The following is a 21,433-nucleotide window of genomic DNA, read 5'->3' as shown; positions in this document are numbered from 1 at the left end:
TTCTTCCCAAAAAGATGACAAATTCTGAGACCAGAAAAGCTGGAGGCCAAATACAACTTCCTCCAAGACTCCTTCAGTCTTAAGAAAGGGGGCATAGGGAATAGAAAACTGAGAGTGAGAAAACCCAAGTACTAGTTCTGCTTTGCCACTTCCTGGCTGGAGAACCTGGATCAATTTATAGACCCTCTATGTATGACCCTGTTGTAAAATGTGCCAGTTGGATTAGCTCAGAGGTTTTGAAAATGGCCTGAGGGAAGAAGAAAGAGGAAGAAGTGTGGGCGTTCCATGTCAAACACACCCCCAACCCCCATCAGTGGATTGGCTTATTTATAGATTTATAGATTGGCTCTCCAGTAAGCTTTATTTTTAAGAAATGATTCCTGGATTTAAAAGAAATTCCCTAAATCACATGGCTTCTTAGCTCTCCTTATTCTACAATCTTCACTTTTTAATGTAAGCCAAATAGTGAACCTAAAATATGTGATATTTTCTGCATTTTCTCATCATTTGGGGATATTTGATTTTCCTGATACCATGCGTTTTAGTGGAGGCTGTGGAAGCTTCTACTTTTTCCATTTGGACAATCAATGGCTTTTCAACCCAGTTTTTTTGTTCCAATTCCACAGGCAGAAATCATGGATATTTTTAAGTTGTAAAGAATAGATAATCTTCCACATCTCACTCCTTCCCTGGAGCGACAAATTCTCCACTTGTATGCCAACTCATGTATGACTTCCATACCAGGGCCAGGATAGGGTAAGGCAAGTGAGGCATTTGTCTTGGGTGCAAAATTTAAGAGAGCACCAAAAATCTTGGCAATCAAGATACATAATATCTTAAGTCAATATTTTAAAAAATTAATACAAAAATCCATGAAGAACAAATTATAAAAATTTTAAATAAACATATTAATAAGTACTTTAAATTTAAAAAAAAGATTCTACATTAAAAAAAATTTTTTTTAAATAAAGGGATGATCACCAGTAGTTCTCTGCCAAGCCATATTGGAGCCTCTAGCGAAAAAAATTTCCTCACTTCACTCTATCCTAGGTCCCGTTCCATATGGTTGAAAGTACTTAACCCAAATCAGCTCTTAAGAATTTGTATAAGGCCAATAGGACCTAATCAAACTTATAAGCTTTTGCACAGCAAAGGAAAGCACAAACAAAACAAAAAGACATCCTATGGACTGGGAGAAAATGTTTGCAAATGATGAGACCAACAGGAGATTAATTTCCAAAATATACAAACAGCTCCTACAATTCAATAACAAAAAGAAAAACACACCCCAATCGAAAAATGGGCAGAAGACCTAAATAGACATTTCTCCAAAGAAAACATACAGATGGCCAACAGGCACATGAAAAGATGCTCATCATCACTAATTATTAGAGAAATACAAATCAAAAATCCAATGAGGTACCACCTCACACCAGTCAGAATGGCCATCATTAAAAAGTCTACAAATAATAAATGCTGGAGAGGGTGTAGAGAAAAGGGAACCCTCCTACACTTTTGGTGGGAATGTAAATTTGTGCAGCCACTATGGAAAACATTATGGAGGTTCCTGCAATCCCACTTCTGGGCATATATCCAGAGAAAACTTTAATTCAAAAAGATACATGCACCCCAAAGTTCATAGCAGCACTATTTACAATAGCCAAGACATGGAAGCTACCTAGATGTCCATCAACAGATGAATGGTTAAAGAAGATGTGGTATATATATATATATATATATATATATATATATTATATATTATTATATATATATAAACATACACACAATGGAATGTTAGCCATAAAAAAAAGAATGAAATAATGCCATTTGCAGCAACATGGATGGACCTGCAGATTTTCATACTAAGTGTAGTAAGTCAGATAAAGACAAATACCATATGACATCACTTAGAGGTGGAAATTAAAAACTGACACAAATGAACTACTTTACAAAACAGAAATAGACTCACAGACATAGAAAACAAACTTATGGTTACCAAAGGGGAAAGGGTGGGGAGGGATAAATTAGGAGTTTGAGATTAACAGATACACAGTACTATATATGAAATAGATACACAAGGACCTACTGTATAGCACAGGGAACTATATTTAATATCTTGTAATAACCTATAATGGAAAATCTATAATCTGAAAAAGAATATATATATCTGAATCACTTTGCTGTACACCTAAAACTAAGATGATATTGTAAATCAACTATAATTCTAAAAAATTTGACCACACAGACACACAAAAAAGGAATTTGTATAAGGATGGAAAGATGGAAGTACACTGACAAATTTGGAAGAGGCCTTTGGAAATTTTTGTGGCTCAAATAGATTTTGGTAGGCCTAAGAGATAGAAAAAGAAAAAAAAATGAACAAGAGAGATACCTTTATATCTAATTTTGTGGTCTGGAAGAGATATTTTATATTCCTATTTAAGATTGAAAAGCCATTAGCTTTCTAACATCTTGGTAAAATTCAGAATGGCAGATTGAAAAATTTACAAGGATAGTAACTAATTGAAAGGTTATGATTAAGACCATTTTAATCACTGAGAAGGCAGCACAACAGATACTTTAATTATGTATTTTTCATCAATGTGTACTGTGTTTCATTAATTTATCACACATTGAGTAATTAACAACTTTGACTATATATTGTGTCATGATCTCCAATGTATAACATGCTCATTACTGGAAATGAATTTGTGATAGGAATATCAACTTTCCTATAAAATTGATTTACATGGAATTAATACATGTTTCCATCTGGGTTTTGAACAACAATGTTTCATCTTCAGCTTTCTTGATACCCTAGTGTGGCTAATTTTTCTTGGTCAACCCATTTGAGGCAAGATTTTGAAGCACAGGACCAAGGAACGTTTTACAGAGGGAGCCAAGCTTTGGTGGGCACCATCTGGCTAAGGAAAAATTGGCAGACTGCCACGTGACCAATATGTGGCCTCTTTGATTGGAGGGCCTCTTTTTCACTCATTCAACAAATGTTTATTAAGAATCTATTGATACTACATCCCAGGCCCTGTTCTAGGTGCTGGGTTCAAGAATGAACAAAATAGACAAAGATCTATATCATTACTGAGGTTTACATAAGAAATCATCAAAGGGAGATGAGTGTAATGGGATAAATGATTATTTGATTTAAAAACATGGAAACAAAGAATGGGAAAGAAATCAATTGCCTCCATCAACTACCTGATTAATTCTAAAACCCAGTCCTCACCCTGCTAACTGCCTTCCAGGGCCCACCTGAAACACCCACAGGTACAGCATGTTACTATAATGTGGAATTTAAACTGGTTTAGGTTTTACAGCAATGGGGAGTAAAGCAGGTGGTGGAAAACGTTGCCATCTGGGAATATGGGCCTGGAATTGCCAGATCTTGACCAGGAACTAAAATCCAGATTTCTGTGTGAATCACTTGATGTTTAAGTTCTGGCAGCTAATTCAATTCTTGCATTAGCACCGTTGAGTCTAAAGCAACCCTTCTGCAGCTCAGAGACCAGCGAGTTTGCAGCCTTGGTCTTAGGCAGGAGTTCAGCATAGCCAGAGAGTTTTGGGGAACAGATGGCTCCAACTTGTAGTAACTCTGGGGCAGGAAGGAAGCTCCTACACTAGCTAAGTCATTGTTGACCATTTGGGTGCAAAAAGGATTTTGATCATGATTTTGGGTGATCTGATATTTCACTATCTGATTTTAGTACACGTTAATTCATTTGCTTATTCATTCTTTTCTGGCTGAAACATGGTCTATTCAGCTTAAAAATGGCTCCCATATGGCCGGTCTTGTAGAGCCTTCCAGTGCAGTGGAACTTTGATGGTCTTCACATTGTGAGGTACAATGCTGCCTGTGATCATGCTAACCCTGGATAAGCACAAAATAGGTACATTTGATTAGAGGCAGAGGATTACTTGGATGCATTACTAAAGGTGGTAATGGAAAGATGTCACTGAGGTACTCTGCTTCATCTAGAATATCTGTTTGGTGGCTTTGCAGTGTGGGTATCTTCTCTTTCAGAAGAAAGTATTCTTTTTTTATGTTTTGCATTTTCAACATGACCCTGAACCTTCTTTCTTTCACCAAAAAAATCATAAACTTTCTGCTGATTTGAGAAATGTCCTCTAGGTGGCGCCATTTATAGCTCTCTGAGTCTCCCAGGGCCTGCTTGCCTGCCTTCCTCAAAAGCAAGGCCACTTTATTCCTTGGCCAGCCTGCTGTGCCAGCAACCTCTGCCCAGAGCAGCTCTTTCCCAGCTCTTGTAGGATCTGCAATGTTTTAGGCTGACTTCTAATTGATCTTTCAGGTGACCATTGTGTGCCTACCCATACTCCTTCAGGTTGCTTTGCAGGGTGGCTTGACTAACTGCTCCTTCTTCCAAACTCCTCTAGCAATTCATTCTCTATACTGTAGCTTAGCAGCCAGTGCTTCTCATTTCGCATTGTTGTTTTACGCATGCAGACTGCCTGCCCAAATAGATTATTAAACCTTTAAGGGCTTTGTATGCCTCAGCCATCTGGCATAGTGCACTGCCTGGGACAGGCAGTCTGCGAGTGTGTTTGTTGTTGATGTAGGTTTTGTATTCTTGTGCTCATTCATCCCTTACTGAGTATCCGTTCTAGGCTAGGCACTCTTTTGGGTGCACTGAAAACAGTTATGAAAGACAAGGTCCCTGCTCTCAAGCAGCTCCTAATCTCATGAAAGAGAGAGAGAGAGAGAAGTAGACAATTACAGTGGTATTACAGTGGTGCAGTGCATGGTGTGAAGCAGCCATGCTAAGTGACTCTGGGAACAAGAGAAGTGCAGGCTTTTCCTTCCCCCCAAGCATCTTTTACAAGAGTGTGGCTGTGACCTTTACACTCTTTGACCCTAGGATCACTCCTGGAGACTGAACTATGCCTTTGACTGTTTTTCTTTGCCAGTACCCAAAGGACAGGATGACGTGACAGTGGAGGTAGGATGTCACAGAAGAGGTGATAGTCTTCCCATTTCCCTCTGGTGTTAACTGCTCCTAAGGTTTTGTGGTTTGCTTTTCAGCTATCTAGTAATTGCCCTTGAATTCTTGAAATGGTTTATCATTTCACTGTCTGTTTGGGGGTGATTTGAAATTGTTGATTTCCTCTTAAGTGGTGTAGATACATATTTATCGAAAACCTATTCATTCCAAATGTCCCCTTTCCTGTGAAGTCTTCAGTTCTCCTGAACAGAATGAATGATTCCTTCCTTTTTATACCTTTATATTTTACTTGTATCCCAACTTTAATACAAATTGATTTCATTTTCTTTTATTATAGCTGTTCAGAGCCCTAAGACTTTAAGCCTATTGAGGGCAAGGACCATATTTTATTCATCTTAGTATCTCTCTTCTTGCACTTTCATCTTAGTTATTTACATATGGTAGGCAATGAATAAGTTTGTCGATTTAATGAACTGGGACTTTGTAACATGATCCATGTTTAGTTGAATATTTTAGCATATTTGCTTCTAGAACATGGTCAACAACTTCAGTAGTTTCTACATGGATTTTGTTCGCTTGACTTAGGTTGTATGAATATTCACTTGGCAAATGCTTTCCAGATACATATGCAAAGGTTTCTAAGTAGATCTGGGCTCAGACTTGAAATTTTCCTATTTCCTTATTGACACTCATATATGACTTTATCACTGCAGAGTGTTGGTTTTCCTTACTTCTTGATTTCTTCCCAATACTTGAAGGAACATCCTCCTATTGATTTGTCTAATCCATTCAAATATCTACCAAGTGCCAAGGAGTGTCCCTGATGCTAGGCATATAGGGGTGACAAAACAGACTTCTCTTGTTCTACAATGTGTTGAAAGAATTTAATTCCTTTCATCAAAAAGTAGGTCAGGGACTTCCCTGGTGGTCCAGTGGCTAAGACTCCACACTCCCAATGCAGGGGGCCTGGGTTTGATCCCTGGTCAGGGAACTAGATCCCACATGCCGCAACTAAGAGTTCACATGCTGCAACTAAAGATGCTGTGTGCCGCAACTAAGACCCGGTACAGCCAAATAAATAAATATAAATAAAATAAATAAATAAATATATACATATATATATACATACATACATATATATATATATATATATATATATATATATATATATATATATATATATATATATATAGGTCAATTCAGTCAAAATGGAGTACCTGATAGTTTAATAGCATAGTTTGGGAGACATTTTCAAAAATCTCAGAGGATTCTTGGCAAGGAAACCAGACACTTATATGAAGCTTCCTGACTGTTATTTGATTTTCTGATGTTTTGTATCTCTCTGAAACTCATATATAGACATATTTGAGAGGATGCAAACTTATAATTAAGTTTTTCCCTTGAAGCCATTTAAAATTTTGGCATATTGAATTTCAATCTTTAACTTCATTAGTCACTTAATTTTAAATTTTGATTTCACATTGTTCACATAAAGAGGGTGAAGTTTGTCCTTTCTGCTTTCCTGGCCAAGGTGAAATTTAATTACAGTCGGCCTTCCTTATCCACAGGTTCTGCATCCTTGGCTTCAACTAAGGGATAACTGCATTTTCTAGGCCAAATATCCTTTTGAAAGGGGAGTCTAAAATATAGAGCTTATGTCTGGATGACTTGTTTGGTCTAAGTCGTGGTGTGTGTGTGTGTCTGTGTCTCAAGGGGTGGAAGTAATGGTAAATGAAAGAAGGCAGTCGCACACCCGTCATCCAAGAATCCTATGTGCGCTCTTGACCTATAGCAATAGTAGAGTCATGCCCTCACTTTACATTTTGAATCAGCAGGTTTGCATTAGAGACATCTCAGAGAAAACATAAAATGTGAAAAAGGGATTCCCTTCTTAAGATACAATTTACTCTCAAGACCTGAGGCTCCATTAAGGCAGAAAGCAGTATGAGTTTCACCCCTTGTAGCTATTAGATCAAATAAAACTTGAACGAGCAAGGAGTTTTTTTGGCCATTTATCAGACACATGTTACAACAAAATAAGCAAACAACATTTTAAAGTAAACTGCCTCAATCGAAAGTGGAAAAACAAAATACTAGAATGGCATTTTGCTGGAGCGATCCTGGTTTTCCCATTTTCCTCTTTTATTCTTTCCATTTCTTTTATTTCACATTACTTTGCATTTTCCCAGAAGTCATAATTCCATCTCGGTCTAGAATGGTAAAGTCGATTACTTGTCTGTTAAACATCGTGTGCATTTCTCAAAAACAAGAGGAGAGCTTGTAAAAAAACAAAACAAAAACAACTTCAATAGCATGAAAAGTTGGACGCTATCAGGAGGCTCTTGGAAACTGGGCCGCTTCATTTTTCTGCTCAGGATTTAGATTTCTATCTCCAGTTACTTTGTGGACAGTTTCTCCTATTAAATCTCTCCCGTCCCCCCTCCGCGAGACAGTGACAGTTCCTTCTCTTCTCCAGTCACACTCCACGATTGAGTGTATCTTATTTGCTACGACAGAACTGGGGTCAGAGGTGACGCGAGATACTTTCTATCCGAATGGCGTTTCAGAAACAGGAACGGGAAAGAACACCGAACTGGGCAAGAGCCGCCCGGCGGAACTGATCCGCGCTGCCCCGGACCGGGGGGCGGGAGCGCCGAGGCCGTCTTCGGGGGAGCCGGATCGGGTGTTCGCGGCGCCGGCCGGTGCTGGGGGCTTACTGGGCCGAGATCCCCGCCTTTTCGGGGGAGCCGCGGCCGCGTTCCGGGGCCAGTGGGCAGCAGGCGGGCGGAGGCCGCCATATTCCCGCTTTACCACGCCCGGGCGGCCGGCCGGCAGCTGCAGGTTGGCGGCGGCCCCGGCTGCGCCTCAGCGACCCGGCCTCGCCCCCCCGCCGGGGTGGCCGTGACCGCTGAGCCGGCGGGCCAGACCGAGGGCGCGGGAGCAGGAGCTGCGAGAACGAGGGGAGAGCCGCACTGGGAGGCGCGCCGCGGCGGCTGCGAGCCCAGGAAAGCCTTCCAGGAGGGGCCGGCGGCCCCGCCTCCCGCTGCCCTCCTCCCACGCCCATCCCCTCCCTCCTCCTCCTTCTCCTCCCTCTGCCGCCGCCGCCGCCTCCCTCCCGGATCTGTGCTCCAGTTCAGAGAAAGAAGAAAATGTGTGTGTGTGGCGAGGGGGAGGGCGAGCACTGAGCAGCCGCTCCGCGCCTGGCAATCCGGGCCGGGGGTGGGCGTCTGGCGGAGGCGGAGGCGGAGGCGAAGGAGCGCGCGGCGGCCGGGCGGGCGGGCCAGCGAGTCGGGTTTGCGCGCGAGCCGGGCGGTGGGCGCGGGCAGGGCCGAGGGCGCCCGGGAGCCGTGTCAGGCGGCGGCGAGGAGCGAGCGCGCCGGGCGCAGGGAGCCGTCGGCGGCCGCTCGCTGCGGGGACGCCCCGGTGGATGTGCTCTCGCCGCCGGGCGCACGGCTTAGGAGAGCCGCGGCGGCGGCGGCGGCGGCGCGGGGGGCGAGGCGGGCCGCCCGTTCCCGGGGAAGGAGGCGCGGGCGTCTGAGCGAGGCCGGGCGCGGCGGCCTTCCCCAGTGCGCCCCCCGAGCCAGCGCCCGCGGCCGCCTCCCGCGGCCGCCTCGCTCCTCCCGGCGGCTCGAGCCGCCAGCTCCCGCCGCACCCCCGGCCCACCTAGTGGCCCCGGCCCTGGCCGCGGCCCCCGCGGCGGTTCGCCGAGCTCATCCCGGACGCGCGCCCGGGCGGCGGGGGCTCGGCGGCCACCGCTGCCTCGGGGGAGCGAGGGCGGGAGGGTGTGTGTGCGCGCGTGTGAGCAGGGGGTGCCGGCGGGGCTGCAGCGGAGGCACTTTGGAAGAATGACTCTGGAGTCCATCATGGCGTGCTGCCTGAGCGAGGAGGCTAAGGAAGCCCGGCGGATCAACGACGAGATTGAGCGGCAGCTCCGCAGGGACAAGCGGGACGCCCGCCGGGAGCTCAAGCTGCTGCTGCTCGGTGAGTACAGCCGGAGCCGGCCGCCGCGGGCCTTCCCGCCGGACCTCTGCGCCCCCTGCCCACCACCCTCATCCCCCCAGGACCGTGGCCCGGCCCCCGGTCGTCCGCGGCTCGCCCCTGCCCTCCCCGGGCGCGTTCCCGGCCACTACCCGCACCCTCTTGGGCGCGCGCGCGCGTACAGAGACGCGCGCGCGCGCAGAGGGGTCGGGGTTGCTCTGCCTAGGGCCTCGGCTTGTGCCTTTCGGTATACCTAAGGGCTGTGCACTCGGGGTGCGCGTTTGTCTGTGGTGCTTCTGCCATTTGCTCAATGGCACATTGCTTCGGGTAGAGGCGTGGGGGTGGGAAGGTGGGCAGGGGGGTTGAACTTCCAGTGTCGTGGCCGCGGCGCCCCGTGGGGTGGTGGAGTGGGGAGCTGTGCGTATGTGTGGCCCGAGGGTGGCGAGCGGAGCCACGTTGGGGGATGGCGTGCGGTGGGGTGGCCTGTGTGCATCCATTATCAGTGCTTTCCGGGGTCGGGAGCGAATGGTGGAGCGGTGGGCTGACTCGCGACTGGATTCTCCGAGGAGCGATGAGGAGGGAGCCGAGTGGTTGGCTCTCCGAAGAAAGCGGGCTTGTGTATTCGCGGGGCGGGGAGGCAAGCCCAAATGTGTCACACAATTGCTGTTCTCTAACCACCAGACCACCAAAAGGAGGGACCCAGAAGAGTTTCTTAATGGTGACAGGCGTGTGTCTCCACCATTCCTTCCAGATAAAGATGAGGGATACGGGAGGGTTGTGCTGTATGGTTGTTGACAGCGATGGGTATCTTTTGTTTAATGAGACAACCCAGATGTAGGCCTGAATTCACAATAGTTACCAGTACAGCCTCAATTACTCTCATGGAAGCAAAGAGAAACCTTTTGTTTAAAGCGGACAGCATTTTAATATCTTTGGAATCTGGCTAGAAGGAAACGGGAAGTGAACAGCAAAAATTTCCGTTTAATCTCTACAAAATAACCCAACATTCTGCCTAACATAAGTTAGCAAGAAAATGCCATTTCTGAACTAGGAATTTTATTGATTATTATCTCTGAGAGAATGTTCAGAATCAACGTTCAGGCCAGCGCGACATAACTCTGAGCTATTGTGGTAGGAAGAGCAAACAGCTTTGCAGTAACAGGCCTGAAAAATGTCTGCACTCGTGTTCTGGATATTTGCGTGTATGATAAATGGACTTCTCAGACATTTCTGGAAGAAAAGAATATTGTCAATTCTGATTTGGGAAGCATGCATTTTCTTTCTTATCTTGAACTTTCCATCTCCTGGTTCAAGGAACCAATTGCCTTTGGGACTGAACTGCTTATGTACTGGATCATTTACAAGAAGGAACAAAATACAGTGATTACAAATAGTTACAAATGGTTAACTCACATGCCCTGCTTAATGTCTTCATTTTGAAACCAGATTAGGTAAATGTGCACATGTTTATAAAGAACAGAATGCAAACCCTGGATAAGAGGGGCGGACTTTAGGGAATGAAGCCAGGGAAGGGGAAAACTGCAATTGGAAAAGGAAGATCTTTTTATTTTTTGTTTTTATTCTCATTTTGAGCTACTTCTAATGGCTGAAAAGGTGTAGTTGAATGCTTTCTGAATTCTCAAGATTGAGAAGAAAATAGAGGGGGCAAGAGAAACGTATGGAGTTTAATGCATGATTAAGGGAAAAAGCGTGTGTTTTAGAGAGACTTAAGGATGGTTTTTCTTTTTCTTTTGCCCTGTGTACAGTCTATTTGTTTCTGTTTAGCTGTGAATAGGGCATTTGAGGTCTCTCAGGCCAACCCCATTGCTTGAAATGTGGCAGCTCTGGGTTCCTAGCAGCTGTGAGTTAGAGCTCAGGGGATTTGTCTGTCTGAGGGCCTAGGTTTGAATGTCTAGGAGGAGGACTTTGGGAGAAATGCCCGTAGATGGACACTTAATTACAGACTGGACTTAAGTAACATATTGTGCTTTTTTTAAAAACAAAACAACATATTTTGCTTTAAAAAATGAACTTGGAGATAATTTTATGAGGAAAAAAATTAAACAGTTTACTGCTAAAGTGGTGGTGTGGAGAACTTTTTTTCCTCCCCTTCTTATTAGATTTTCGAGAGTAGGATTAACTACAGCCCCGCCCCCAGCCCCCAAATATGGCCTATTAGAAGTGGTAGAAAAATATGACATCAGTTTAACATCTACATTTACTAGCATTTTAAAACTATACAACTTTTTTGTTAGAAACTCAATCCCTAGACATCATGTAAGATTTGCTACAGCTTCATGTTCTAGGTATGTTGCTTTTGTAACATAACTAGTGCAGTACCTACACTATTTATATAGTCAGTGCTATATACTAAGTGTAGATTTGTGTGTGTGCTTGTAATTTTTGAGTCCCGGAGAGAAATGATGGTTAATTTGAACCAGGGAAGGTATTGGGGAGGGTTTCCTTCTGAGGAATGCCTGATGTGCTGCTTTGATGTGTGCACTCAATCTTCATTCATGTAAATGATGCCCATCAAAAGGTTTACCAGTATTTTTAACTACTTTATTTAAATTGAGGAATCACCCTTATATTTAAATGAAATTCAGTGTAAAATTATTTTCAAAGTAAATTGTAGTTCAAAGCATGACACCATTTTAATGGATTTATTTGGCAGGGGCCCCTTGCAAAATATAAAATTAATTAGTTAATTTTATACTACGGAGAAATTAGAAAGAGAAAATAGTGGTTACCTGCCTAGATGAAAGTATGGCAGTAAAATTTGGGCTGCCTTGATACCTATCCAGCAATTAACGCCGATATGTTCCAAATTCTACAGTACTTATACATTTTGATATTTATTCTTTTTAAAAAATGAACCCAGAAACCTACTACCATAAAATAGCATATTAAATTCTGAATTCTTGTTTTCTTTATTCATTTCCTAAATTCATTTATACAGTGTTTATTTTCTTAGACACCTCAAAGAAAACTGTGTTTGTTTTCTACATAGATATGCAAGAGAATATTTTAAGTTTTTATATACTTCCTAGATGTAATGCACATTGTTTCCTTTAATTAATACTTATGAATATTAACTAAATATTTCTATTGGTGGTACATAGGTCACACTATTTAATATAATGTGTCTTTAAGTCTGTATAAAACAAGTGGCCTTGAATGCCTGCTTCCGGTCAAGGATATTCATGTTGAAATTTTCAGTTCCTTGAAGACACATTTTTTTCCCCCATTAACCTGTCTTATTTTTACATGTTTTAGAAATCTTTACTCTTCAGCTCTTAATCATCAAATAGAAAAATTTAGCAAATCTTTTTTTATTGATTGGATTCTACCTATTGAAGAGGCAAAGTTTAGGCCCGTTTTAGATGAAAGAATATATGTTCTTGCTCTTCTAACTGAATTGCACATGTGATTGGAGATTTTCTTTCTATTCTAGACTGGAAGCTTAGGAGAGTAGGGACTGAGGACTGATTCTATATTGTTCACTATTAAATCCCAGCTTCTAGCACAATCTCTAATTCATAGAATGGTCTCAATAAGTATTTGTTGAATAAGTAAACTTATTTGTAACCCTCCTAATAGAAATTGGGACCATAAAACAATGAAGACATTATAGAGACATGGGGAAATGTAATGTTTTTATTCTGTGGCAGAGAAAATCATGATCTTTTTTAAAAAATTATATGTAACTCTTTGAGCCAATTAAATACAAATGCATTCCAGGATAGGAAGTGTTAATGTAAGATGTTACATCACATATTGAACCAGTGTATTACAGTTCTGTGCTGGGTGCATTTGGGAATGATAACAGTCACACTTAAAATATGAAAGTTTACAGGAAAAAAAAAAGAAACCATACCATGTCTTGATTACTTATTTTTGTATAGAAGCTAGTTTAACCCTCTCATCTTTTTGCCATATACTTTTCCCCATGATACACTCAACAGAGTGAATTTTTAAATTCTCTATTGTACAGGTCGTGACCGAACAGATTTTTACGATTTACCTATATATAATTACATGAGGAGAACCACAGCGATTAAATTTTAAGAATTGCAGAAAGAACGTTTTTAATTTGAGCGATGTACATTTGTACTGAAAACTGAACAGTTACAGAGCAAGAAGGCACCTGGAAGGCTAGGAGTGCTCTGACAAAGTTAGACTGTGTGGAGAGCTCATGCATGCAGGTCTGGGTAAAAGCACCCACCCCATTCCCCCTGTGTAGAGTTCACTAGGGGAAGGACGAGGATGTTGATGCCCAAATTAACCTGGAGGTTAGTGGCTGTCTAGGATGGCTACTCAGAACCGCAGAATGAAAGCTTCCTTCTGAGCAGCCCTAATAACAGAATCTCCCTGGAAATACCATAATACAGTGTTTGGGAGGCTGCTTTAAGACCAGCTGGTTTTCTTTTTGCTACTTTTTTAGCTTGCAAGTGTTGAGTATGTTTCTAAATGTCAGGATTTGTTTGGATGCGTTTCCTTTTTTTCTTCATTTTATGTTTTTGGAAACAAAGTACTTATAGTTTGTATCTGAAGAGTGAAGTGGCAGCATCCCTCATAAAAACCAAAACTGTAGCTCTGACTATATAACAAAGCGTTCAGAGTAAGATTTTTGCATTGAACCACGTAGATTCATTGTCTAGATCTGCCATATAACTGTCAATCTCGTATTGTTTCTTCTTATGGGAATTTTGGGCGCAAATTAAAACCCTACTGAGCAGTGAAGTTATCCCGTATGTATCTGTTCAAATATTTTTAGGTAGGCTTAGGAAGGAGAACCAGAAGAATAATTTAGTGGCCATTTTGTTTATTACAGATAAATTTTATAGCCTCTTTTTCATTAAAAAAAAGTCAAACAACCCAGCTGTACCTTGTAAGAGATGGCTTATGTTTAATTTTCAGAGATGCCTATTAAATATAGTTATGATTTTTATTACAGATGAATTTTTAAGGACCTGAAACAGCTTCTGCAGTTGTGAGGCTGCGTGCTATGCTAAACTTAGCAGAAAAGAACACATTTTTCTTCATGATCCAGGCAAACTTACACTTGAAATGAACGAGATTTGCCAAGGATGATTTTGATTCCAGCATTCATATTAGTTTTTCTTTAAGGTTATTAGTTCTTTTGGTATTAATGGAAGTGTGGATTGGGTGTTGTAGAGGAAAAATAGGGAGCTCAAAGGGTACATCTTGCAAGAGAGAGAAGCCATTTTAAGAAGGTTAGGATTGCTTTCTCCCTGAGAAGGTGGAAAGAATGTGTTTTCTCCAGACTCTCTCTTTTGGGTTGAGGGAAATACAAGTATTTGTAGCAGCAAATTTAAAGTCTAATTTTCTGGTTGAAGGGGAGGGTAGTGACATTTTTTTTTCAAAGGGAAACTTTTAAGCAATGTTAAGATCTCTGCAGAATTAATCCTAGGGAAGTGTGAAATAGTAGTAGAAGGTAAAATGTGTGATTGTTGGTAATTAAATCTGTGGCAATAACTGACTACAGTAAACAGTGAATGTTTTCTCTTGTTCTGCTGAATGGAGTAACATTAAAGAAAGAGCTATTCTCAGACCCAAACTCTATTTTGTGTGAACAGCTGTTACTAATAAAATTATAGGCAGTTGTTCAACAATCACCTATGATATGTTACCTTACTGATATGTAAAAAACCTGTCTGATTTTTCATCTAACATGTAGTAAAAAGGAAAAAAAAGGACCTAAACATGCTGTCATAAATGAGTTCATAAATCTTAGGTGGTCATGAATCTGGACTTTATTACAAACAAAATAAACATCCATGTTGCAGTGTTGAGAACCAAAGACTGAATTTGCTAAGTAGCTCTGGGGTTGACCTTTATACCTAGCCATAATTTCTGAAATCAGTGCAGAATATTTTGTTAAGAGTCTCATGTTTCAATTTTAAGAACAAAATTAGTATTACTTAAAAATAAAGTTATCAAGATATTTCAAATTCATTTATTCAGCAAACACTTGCCAGTTTTTGGAAAACAAATATTTCCTCTAAATTTTTTACCAGACATACCATAAGAAAGAACAGTTGTATATACAATGCTGATCAAATGAACAAATAGATATTAAGCACCTACTATGTGCAAAATAATGTACTACGTGAGACACTCCCTGTTTCTTATTTGCCAGCAGGAAAGACTACAAGCACTTTTCACAGTTCTTGTTGTTTTACAGTTGATGCCCTCGGCCTGACATGTCCTTCTGAGTATTATCCTTCCTGGTTTTGGCTTTTCTATTGGCTCTTAATACAAAGAAAAAGACAAAATAATCTGAAGGCCATTCTAGAAGCTTTCCGGGGATTACACAACTGGGGAGAGCAGACGGTCTTGAGAATTTGAACTCCTGAGTGATATATATTATTTCCTTGGAGCAAGCATATCGTTTTTTGCCTTTAACTATGAGAAACTGTTTATGACCACTTGCCCTATGTTTCTAACTAAAGTGGAAGCTACGTGAGGGCAAAGATAGGGGCCGTTGTTTCTTTGTAGCTCAGCGAAGCACCTTGTCTTGCTCAGTTTACAATCATTCTGTTGTAACTGGGGACTCAGTAACTGGTGACTTGTGGGTGTAGGAGGACGGGGACAGGGTGGGCAGCTGGGTTCCCAGAAGAAAGTAGAGCAGTTGAAGGGAGTGAATTTAAATGTCTTGCTTTCTTCTAATGGGTATCATTGATTTGTTCTCCATTTACCACGCCTCTTTGTCATTTTGTGGGCCACTTGGGGCACAGTTAAAGAAATTCTGTTTTAAAGGCGAGGTCGTCTTTGTCTCCATTCCTGCTTCTCATTCATTGTCTCAGGAGAATGATTCAGTTGAACGTTCTCGTAATTGTTTCGGGTTAAAAAGCCAATAGCAGTTTATCCAGCAGTTTGAATGGAAAACTGTTACACAAGTCCTTTGAAATTTGAAAATTTTACACACCTTTATTACAGGATTAATCTTTGATTGTGAGCAATTTGACTGCTTTGGAAGCAAATAGCTGTTTCAGGGAAGTGTGTGATGGATTGTGGTGCAGTCGGGAACCAGAATGTTAGTAATGCCATGGTATTTCTGCAGTCTCACAGAAGGGAGCAATAATTGATCCGCAAATTAAAGAAAAGAGCTAGAGTGAGACTTTTTGGCTCTATTACAGGAAGTGAATAGTGATGTTTAGAAACGTGTTCATGTGTATTTCTGAGAGATGGCCTCATGTTTTTTCCCTTTGGAGAACTGAAATCATGAATTAATTGCCTCTTTCCAGAATTTGCCCTCCCTCCCCTTTTTTTTATCACCATCACTTAGTAAAAAAATTGAAGTAGAATTTTTTGTTTGCTTCTTTTTTTACATTTTAAAAACTTTTTTCATCTTTTTCAGTTTTAGTGTTTGTTTTTTACATTTCCATTTGGGGAAGAGGCGGTGGGGGTGATGGGTGGCGTTTTCCACGTATTTCCTGGTGACTGCAGCTGACCAGTGATTTCTAGAGAGAAACGCTCCAGTGTCTCATCCACTCATTGTTCAGTCTTCCAGCTTTTTGCTGCAGGCCCCCCACCCCGCAAAACAAGACCCTTCCATGGAATCCCACCCACCCGTTTATTCTCTCATCACAGCTTCCTTAACCAAATGCTAGGAGGGGTTCCTTAGATTCTCTGGTGTGTGCATTTCTTTAAGATTTAGGGAACTTCCAAGTTGGTGCTTCTTTCAAACATCATGTGGTTGTGAGCTGGTGAGAGGGGAAGTTGGGTGCTTGAATGCATTAGAAGAAAGACTTGTGAATGTGCTTTGAGGAGGTGATTAACTTTCTGTAGCAACACTGCGGTCTGCAAAACAAAATACATTGTTATCGAACAAAATGTAAAATTCTCCTTTTCCAGAGGACGGGGACTTGAGATTGGTGCACGGTTACCAGCAGAAAGCTAGCGAGCCTGTGCTGGATAATCTATCACAGGCCACTGGGTTTCAAAATAGGATGCAGTGCGTGTACTAGAAGGGGAGAAGGTGCTGTGGGCCTGTGTTGGGTAAGAGCGCATCTTCCTCATTTGATGATTTGAACACCCTCACCTCCCTTACTTGAGAGCTTTAAAACATCTCTTTCTCATTGTGTTTTTATCCCAGGTAGTCAGGGAGGGTGGCGCTAGCAGCAGCCTTTGCTTGCTTTATACCCAGTCTGAGAGGGTTCTTTGGTTAGTTTATTTTTTAGGGTAAAGACACAATGATATGTTCTTGCCACGTGAATTGATATTTTAGGAACTACACCTTTCAGAGCTCCTTCATTATATTACAGGTTCTTTCCGCAGATGGCAAATGCAATTTTCCTCTTGTCCTAAAGAGCTGACCCATTTCCTGTGACTTGTTCTAATAATACAGGATGACTTTAATTCTTGTTCCTGGTTTGCCCTTAAAAGAATGCCAGGGTACTTGTTAAGAGTTTAAGTCTCTTTTCTCTCTAACTCTTGTGATATATTTTTGGAAATCAGCAGATCATGCAAAAACAACGGCACACTGGCTGTGTGAGAGTTTGTTTGAGCAGGCCGGGAAATACTCCTGTGGCTCTGCATGTTGGTGTAGCTGTGAGTATCTTTTCTAAAGCCTGTAACGGAAAGGCAGTCGGTACTCCTGCCCTGCCTCCCGCGACTAACCCACGGGTGTTTTGCTCCTTTGTTCCTTTACTATTTCTATAGAAACCCGTAGAATGAAGAGATTGGACCAAATCTAAAGGCTGTCTGAACTTTGAAACTTCCTCTGCTTCCCCTCTGCGACGTTGCCATCTCAGCCAGTTTCCAGCCACTGTCAGCCCTGGACAAGGGGCCTGAGCCTCAGCCTCTCCAGGAGTGATGGGCTACCTTGGGAGGCTCGGCCAGGTCTGGTGGGCTCCTCCTGGCCGCCCTCGCTCTCCGCTCTTTCCACCGCAGGCAGGCGGCTCGGAGAGTGCTGGGCGAGAGCTGTGAGGAGGGTTAGCAAGTGTGCCCAGAGCCGCCCCTCATGCCTCCCGGCACGCTGCTGATAGTCTCACTGCCTTCGCAGGGAATGGTATCAAAAGCCTCCTGTCATATCAGCGTGGGTCTCTTGCTTCCTGCAGGAAGGGCGACACCCTAGGAGACACGGAGGTGGAGCCTGAGAGGCAGTGTTCCTGAGCTGCCCTGCTCAGGCCTGGGTGTGTTTTCTTAGACACCCTTAGGCAGCTGCCTTTGACTCACTCCTCCTCCTCCTTATTCTTCTTCATTGGGCTTTAAGCAGTGCTTTTCATTTGCCTGCAAGCTGCTCAAGCGCATTTCTGCCCTTTTCAGTGAGAGCAGGTTGGCTCTTTGAGCCTGGGCACTGGGAGTGCCTCACACACCTTGGTGGAGCACTTTGGGGGCTGCTTTGTATTTGGAGCCAGTCCGTCCCTTTTCCATGGCCTTCCAGGAAAGATTTGGAATTAACCCTTAGATAGACCACTTATGTCCATTTCTTCTTCCATTACTATGCTCATTTTTTTTCCGTTGGGGCTTTAATTTTTTTTTATTTATTTATTTATTGGCTGCGTTGGGTCTTCGTTGCTGAGTGCGGGCTTTCTCTAGTTGCGGCGAGCGGGGGCTACTCTTTGTTGCGGTGCGCGGGCTTCTCACTGTGGTGGCTTTTCTTGCTGCTGAGCACGGGCTCTAGGCACGTGGGCTCAGTCGTTGTGGTGCACGGGCTTAGTTGCTCCGCGACATGTGGGATCTTCCCGGACCAGGGATCGAACCTGTGTCCCCTGCTTTGGCAGGCGGATTCTTAACCACTGTGCCACCAGGGAAGTCCCAGGGTTTTAACTGAAACCAGAAGAACAGATAAGGGTGGACACATTCATAATATGAAGTAAGGAGTTTTCATACTTTTTTGTTTTAAAAAATATTTATAATATATACATATAAATTGCTGTGGCCTCTGAACCACCCTTAGTTGTCATGACCATGGTCGGAGAAACTTTAAGAAAGCAACTTCCTGTGTCGCTTGTCTGCATTCTGGAGAAACGGCTCTATGACCAAAGAAGGAACAGCTAGACTTTCATCCTGGCTCTGGAGAAACATTGTTACAGAGCCCAGTTCCACTGGAAGTGCCAGGCAGGCGTTTGGCATTCCTTGACCACTACTTTCCTTCTGGCCCATGGCCTTCTCATTATCTTATCAGCTCCAGGCTTCCTTACCTTGATTTCAGATTTGGAGTTGGACAGGTGCAGGGGAAAAGGAGAACAGTTGCAGGCGACAGAGAGTGATGGGGGATATTGAGGGGCTTGGCAGGGCACAGGGTGTTGCTCCTTGTAGGGGTGGTGCACCGTGTGTTCCCTAAGCTCTGGAGGGAAGGAAGGAGAGCAGAGGAGAGGTGCCCTGTGCTGTGCGTTGACTTGGCCACATTGATTAGGAAGAGCCCAGCCAATGCAGCTTCCTCTTGTCAGCTCCACTGCCCAACCCGGTTCTTCATCGTTGTCACATCTACCGTGCCCTTCCTCTCCCAGGTGCTGGGTTGGGAGGTGAGCATGTGTAGAAGACTGGGTTTTATGGGAGGCGTTCTTGTTGCATGCACTCTCTGGGTCCTCCCAGAGGTGGTTAGATAGCCTAAAGCGCAGAGCTCAAGTCAAGCTGTGTTCTGAGGAAAACCATTCACACTTTAAAAAGAAAATTTACAACCAGGCTCTTCCAAGTATTGCCCCCCCCCCCTCCCCCGCCATTTAAGGTGTTTAAGGTGATAGAAATGCATCTATTACTGTATTGAGAACTCTGCTAATCTGGTGATGGGTTATTAGGATGTCTCTTGCCTAGGAAATCTGCTTTTATGTGGCATGCTTCTCCTACAATAGAGTGCCTTCTCAGTTGCCCGAGGCAGTGAGTAGATAAATGGTATCATGAGATATTCTTGCCAAGGGGATTCTTACTCAGGTGGAGCCATGTAATATAGAAGTTGTTTGTAATTTTTAGCTGAAAAATGCACCTGTGTGTTGGTTGTGTTCTCTTAGGAGCTGTTCACATTCTGGGCTATAACATCCAAGTCCAGGGAGCAGATTATTCAAGGTCCCTAAAGCCTATTTACGACCAGCATTCAAAATGGGCTTCATTTGTCCATGATAGAATTAAGAGGACTTCTTGATTCAAAATGTAGGCAAATATATTTTGAATACTTTGAATAATTTTGAATAATTTGAGAGTAGAGCTAATGAGTGCTGAAACAAAAGATACTTGAAATCAGCCTCTATTTTTATTACCAATCACTTCCTGGTGTGTTAGGAACTAATGAATTACCATAGTATTGGCTCCTCTTGGAGCCAAACTTGGACCAGACATGGATTCTAGAGATGGAAGGACCTTGATGGGTTCAAGGACTAATGAATGGGATGTCCTCCGAACATCCTGGTATTTCCTGTTACGTGTTGGGTCACCATCTAAGATGTTACCTGAAGCACATTAGAAATGACTAAACAATTTGGGGCAGATGTCAACTCTTATAATGAGGAGTCCCATAAGTTTCCCATCTTCTGGTTGGAGAAGATACCTGTATGTTGCTTGATCAGTTTCAGAAACATAATTTGTATTTCCCCATCCATACAATTCTTGACAAAGGGTTCCATTTTAATGGAGGAAATCATGACTTCATTAATATTTCTTTAGGGAAATCTGGACTCCCAGTATATTTTCACCAAAGTCACCAGATATGTCCTTTGAGAAACACATTTTCTGTAGTGCTTTCCACTCCAGACCATGCTTATTATGGGAACAGGGATTCTTGTCTAGGATTTTTCTAAATCCCTAGGGTCTATCTGTGAATTGCTACTCAAATTACAATGTATGCTTCCCAGAATTCATTAATGCATTGTGCGTCCCTAGTACTGAATCACAAGGTCACACAATGATTTGTCTTTTTTTGTTAAAAATATTCTTTCTTTATATTATATATCTTCAAGCAGTGTGCTACTGCCTGAATTTAGATTGTTTTTTATTCTCTTTCTGGAATGCAATAAAGAAGAACACTTGAGATATGTATCCTCTGATGGTATGGTTGCTTTCTAAAATAGTTTAAAAAGTTTAATAATGAGACAAACTGTTGTACTGAATAGACAAAGTTTGAGTCAAGAAGTGTTTATTTTCTTCCACTTAAGAATTTTCTTACATTGTTAAGGAATACATTATATTGTTTTCATGGCCTTTGAAATGACAGCCCATTCTATGTTAATATTATTTTTTGTTTTATTTTTCAGTGATTTTGAAATTTTATGAGTAATGCAGTTTTTTAGACAAAATATGAAAAAAAATGTTTGAAAATATATCCATAAGTTTATCCAGAAAGTACCGATCTAAGAAACGTGATTTTTTTTGTTTTTTGTATATTCCTTTCTGGTCTGCTTTCTTTTTATGTTTCTTGCATGGATGTAATCATACTGTACAATTTAGCATTATGTTGTAAGCATTTTTCTGTGTGGTATATAAGCTTCATATTAATATTTGGAATTGTATAATATTCT

General features: G+C 42.3%; 1 protein-coding gene across 1 annotated transcript in view; it reads left to right on the top strand.

Annotated features, from left to right (window-relative positions):
• Positions 1-8,603: 8,603 nt before the first annotated feature.
• Positions 8,604-21,433, top strand: part of GNAQ (G protein subunit alpha q) — a 293,138-nt gene continuing 280,308 nt past the window's right edge. Inside the window, exon 1 of the mRNA XM_036856420.1 lies at positions 8,604-8,957. Coding sequence (XP_036712315.1) covers positions 8,822-8,957 — 136 coding nt within the window. The 5' untranslated portion in view covers positions 8,604-8,821. The remainder of the gene's footprint in view (positions 8,958-21,433) is intronic.

This window comes from Balaenoptera musculus, chromosome 6, assembly GCF_009873245.2.
Source record: "Balaenoptera musculus isolate JJ_BM4_2016_0621 chromosome 6, mBalMus1.pri.v3, whole genome shotgun sequence".
Classification (NCBI taxonomy): Eukaryota; Metazoa; Chordata; class Mammalia; order Artiodactyla; family Balaenopteridae; genus Balaenoptera; species Balaenoptera musculus.
This window is presented reverse-complemented; position numbering and strand designations above follow the sequence as displayed.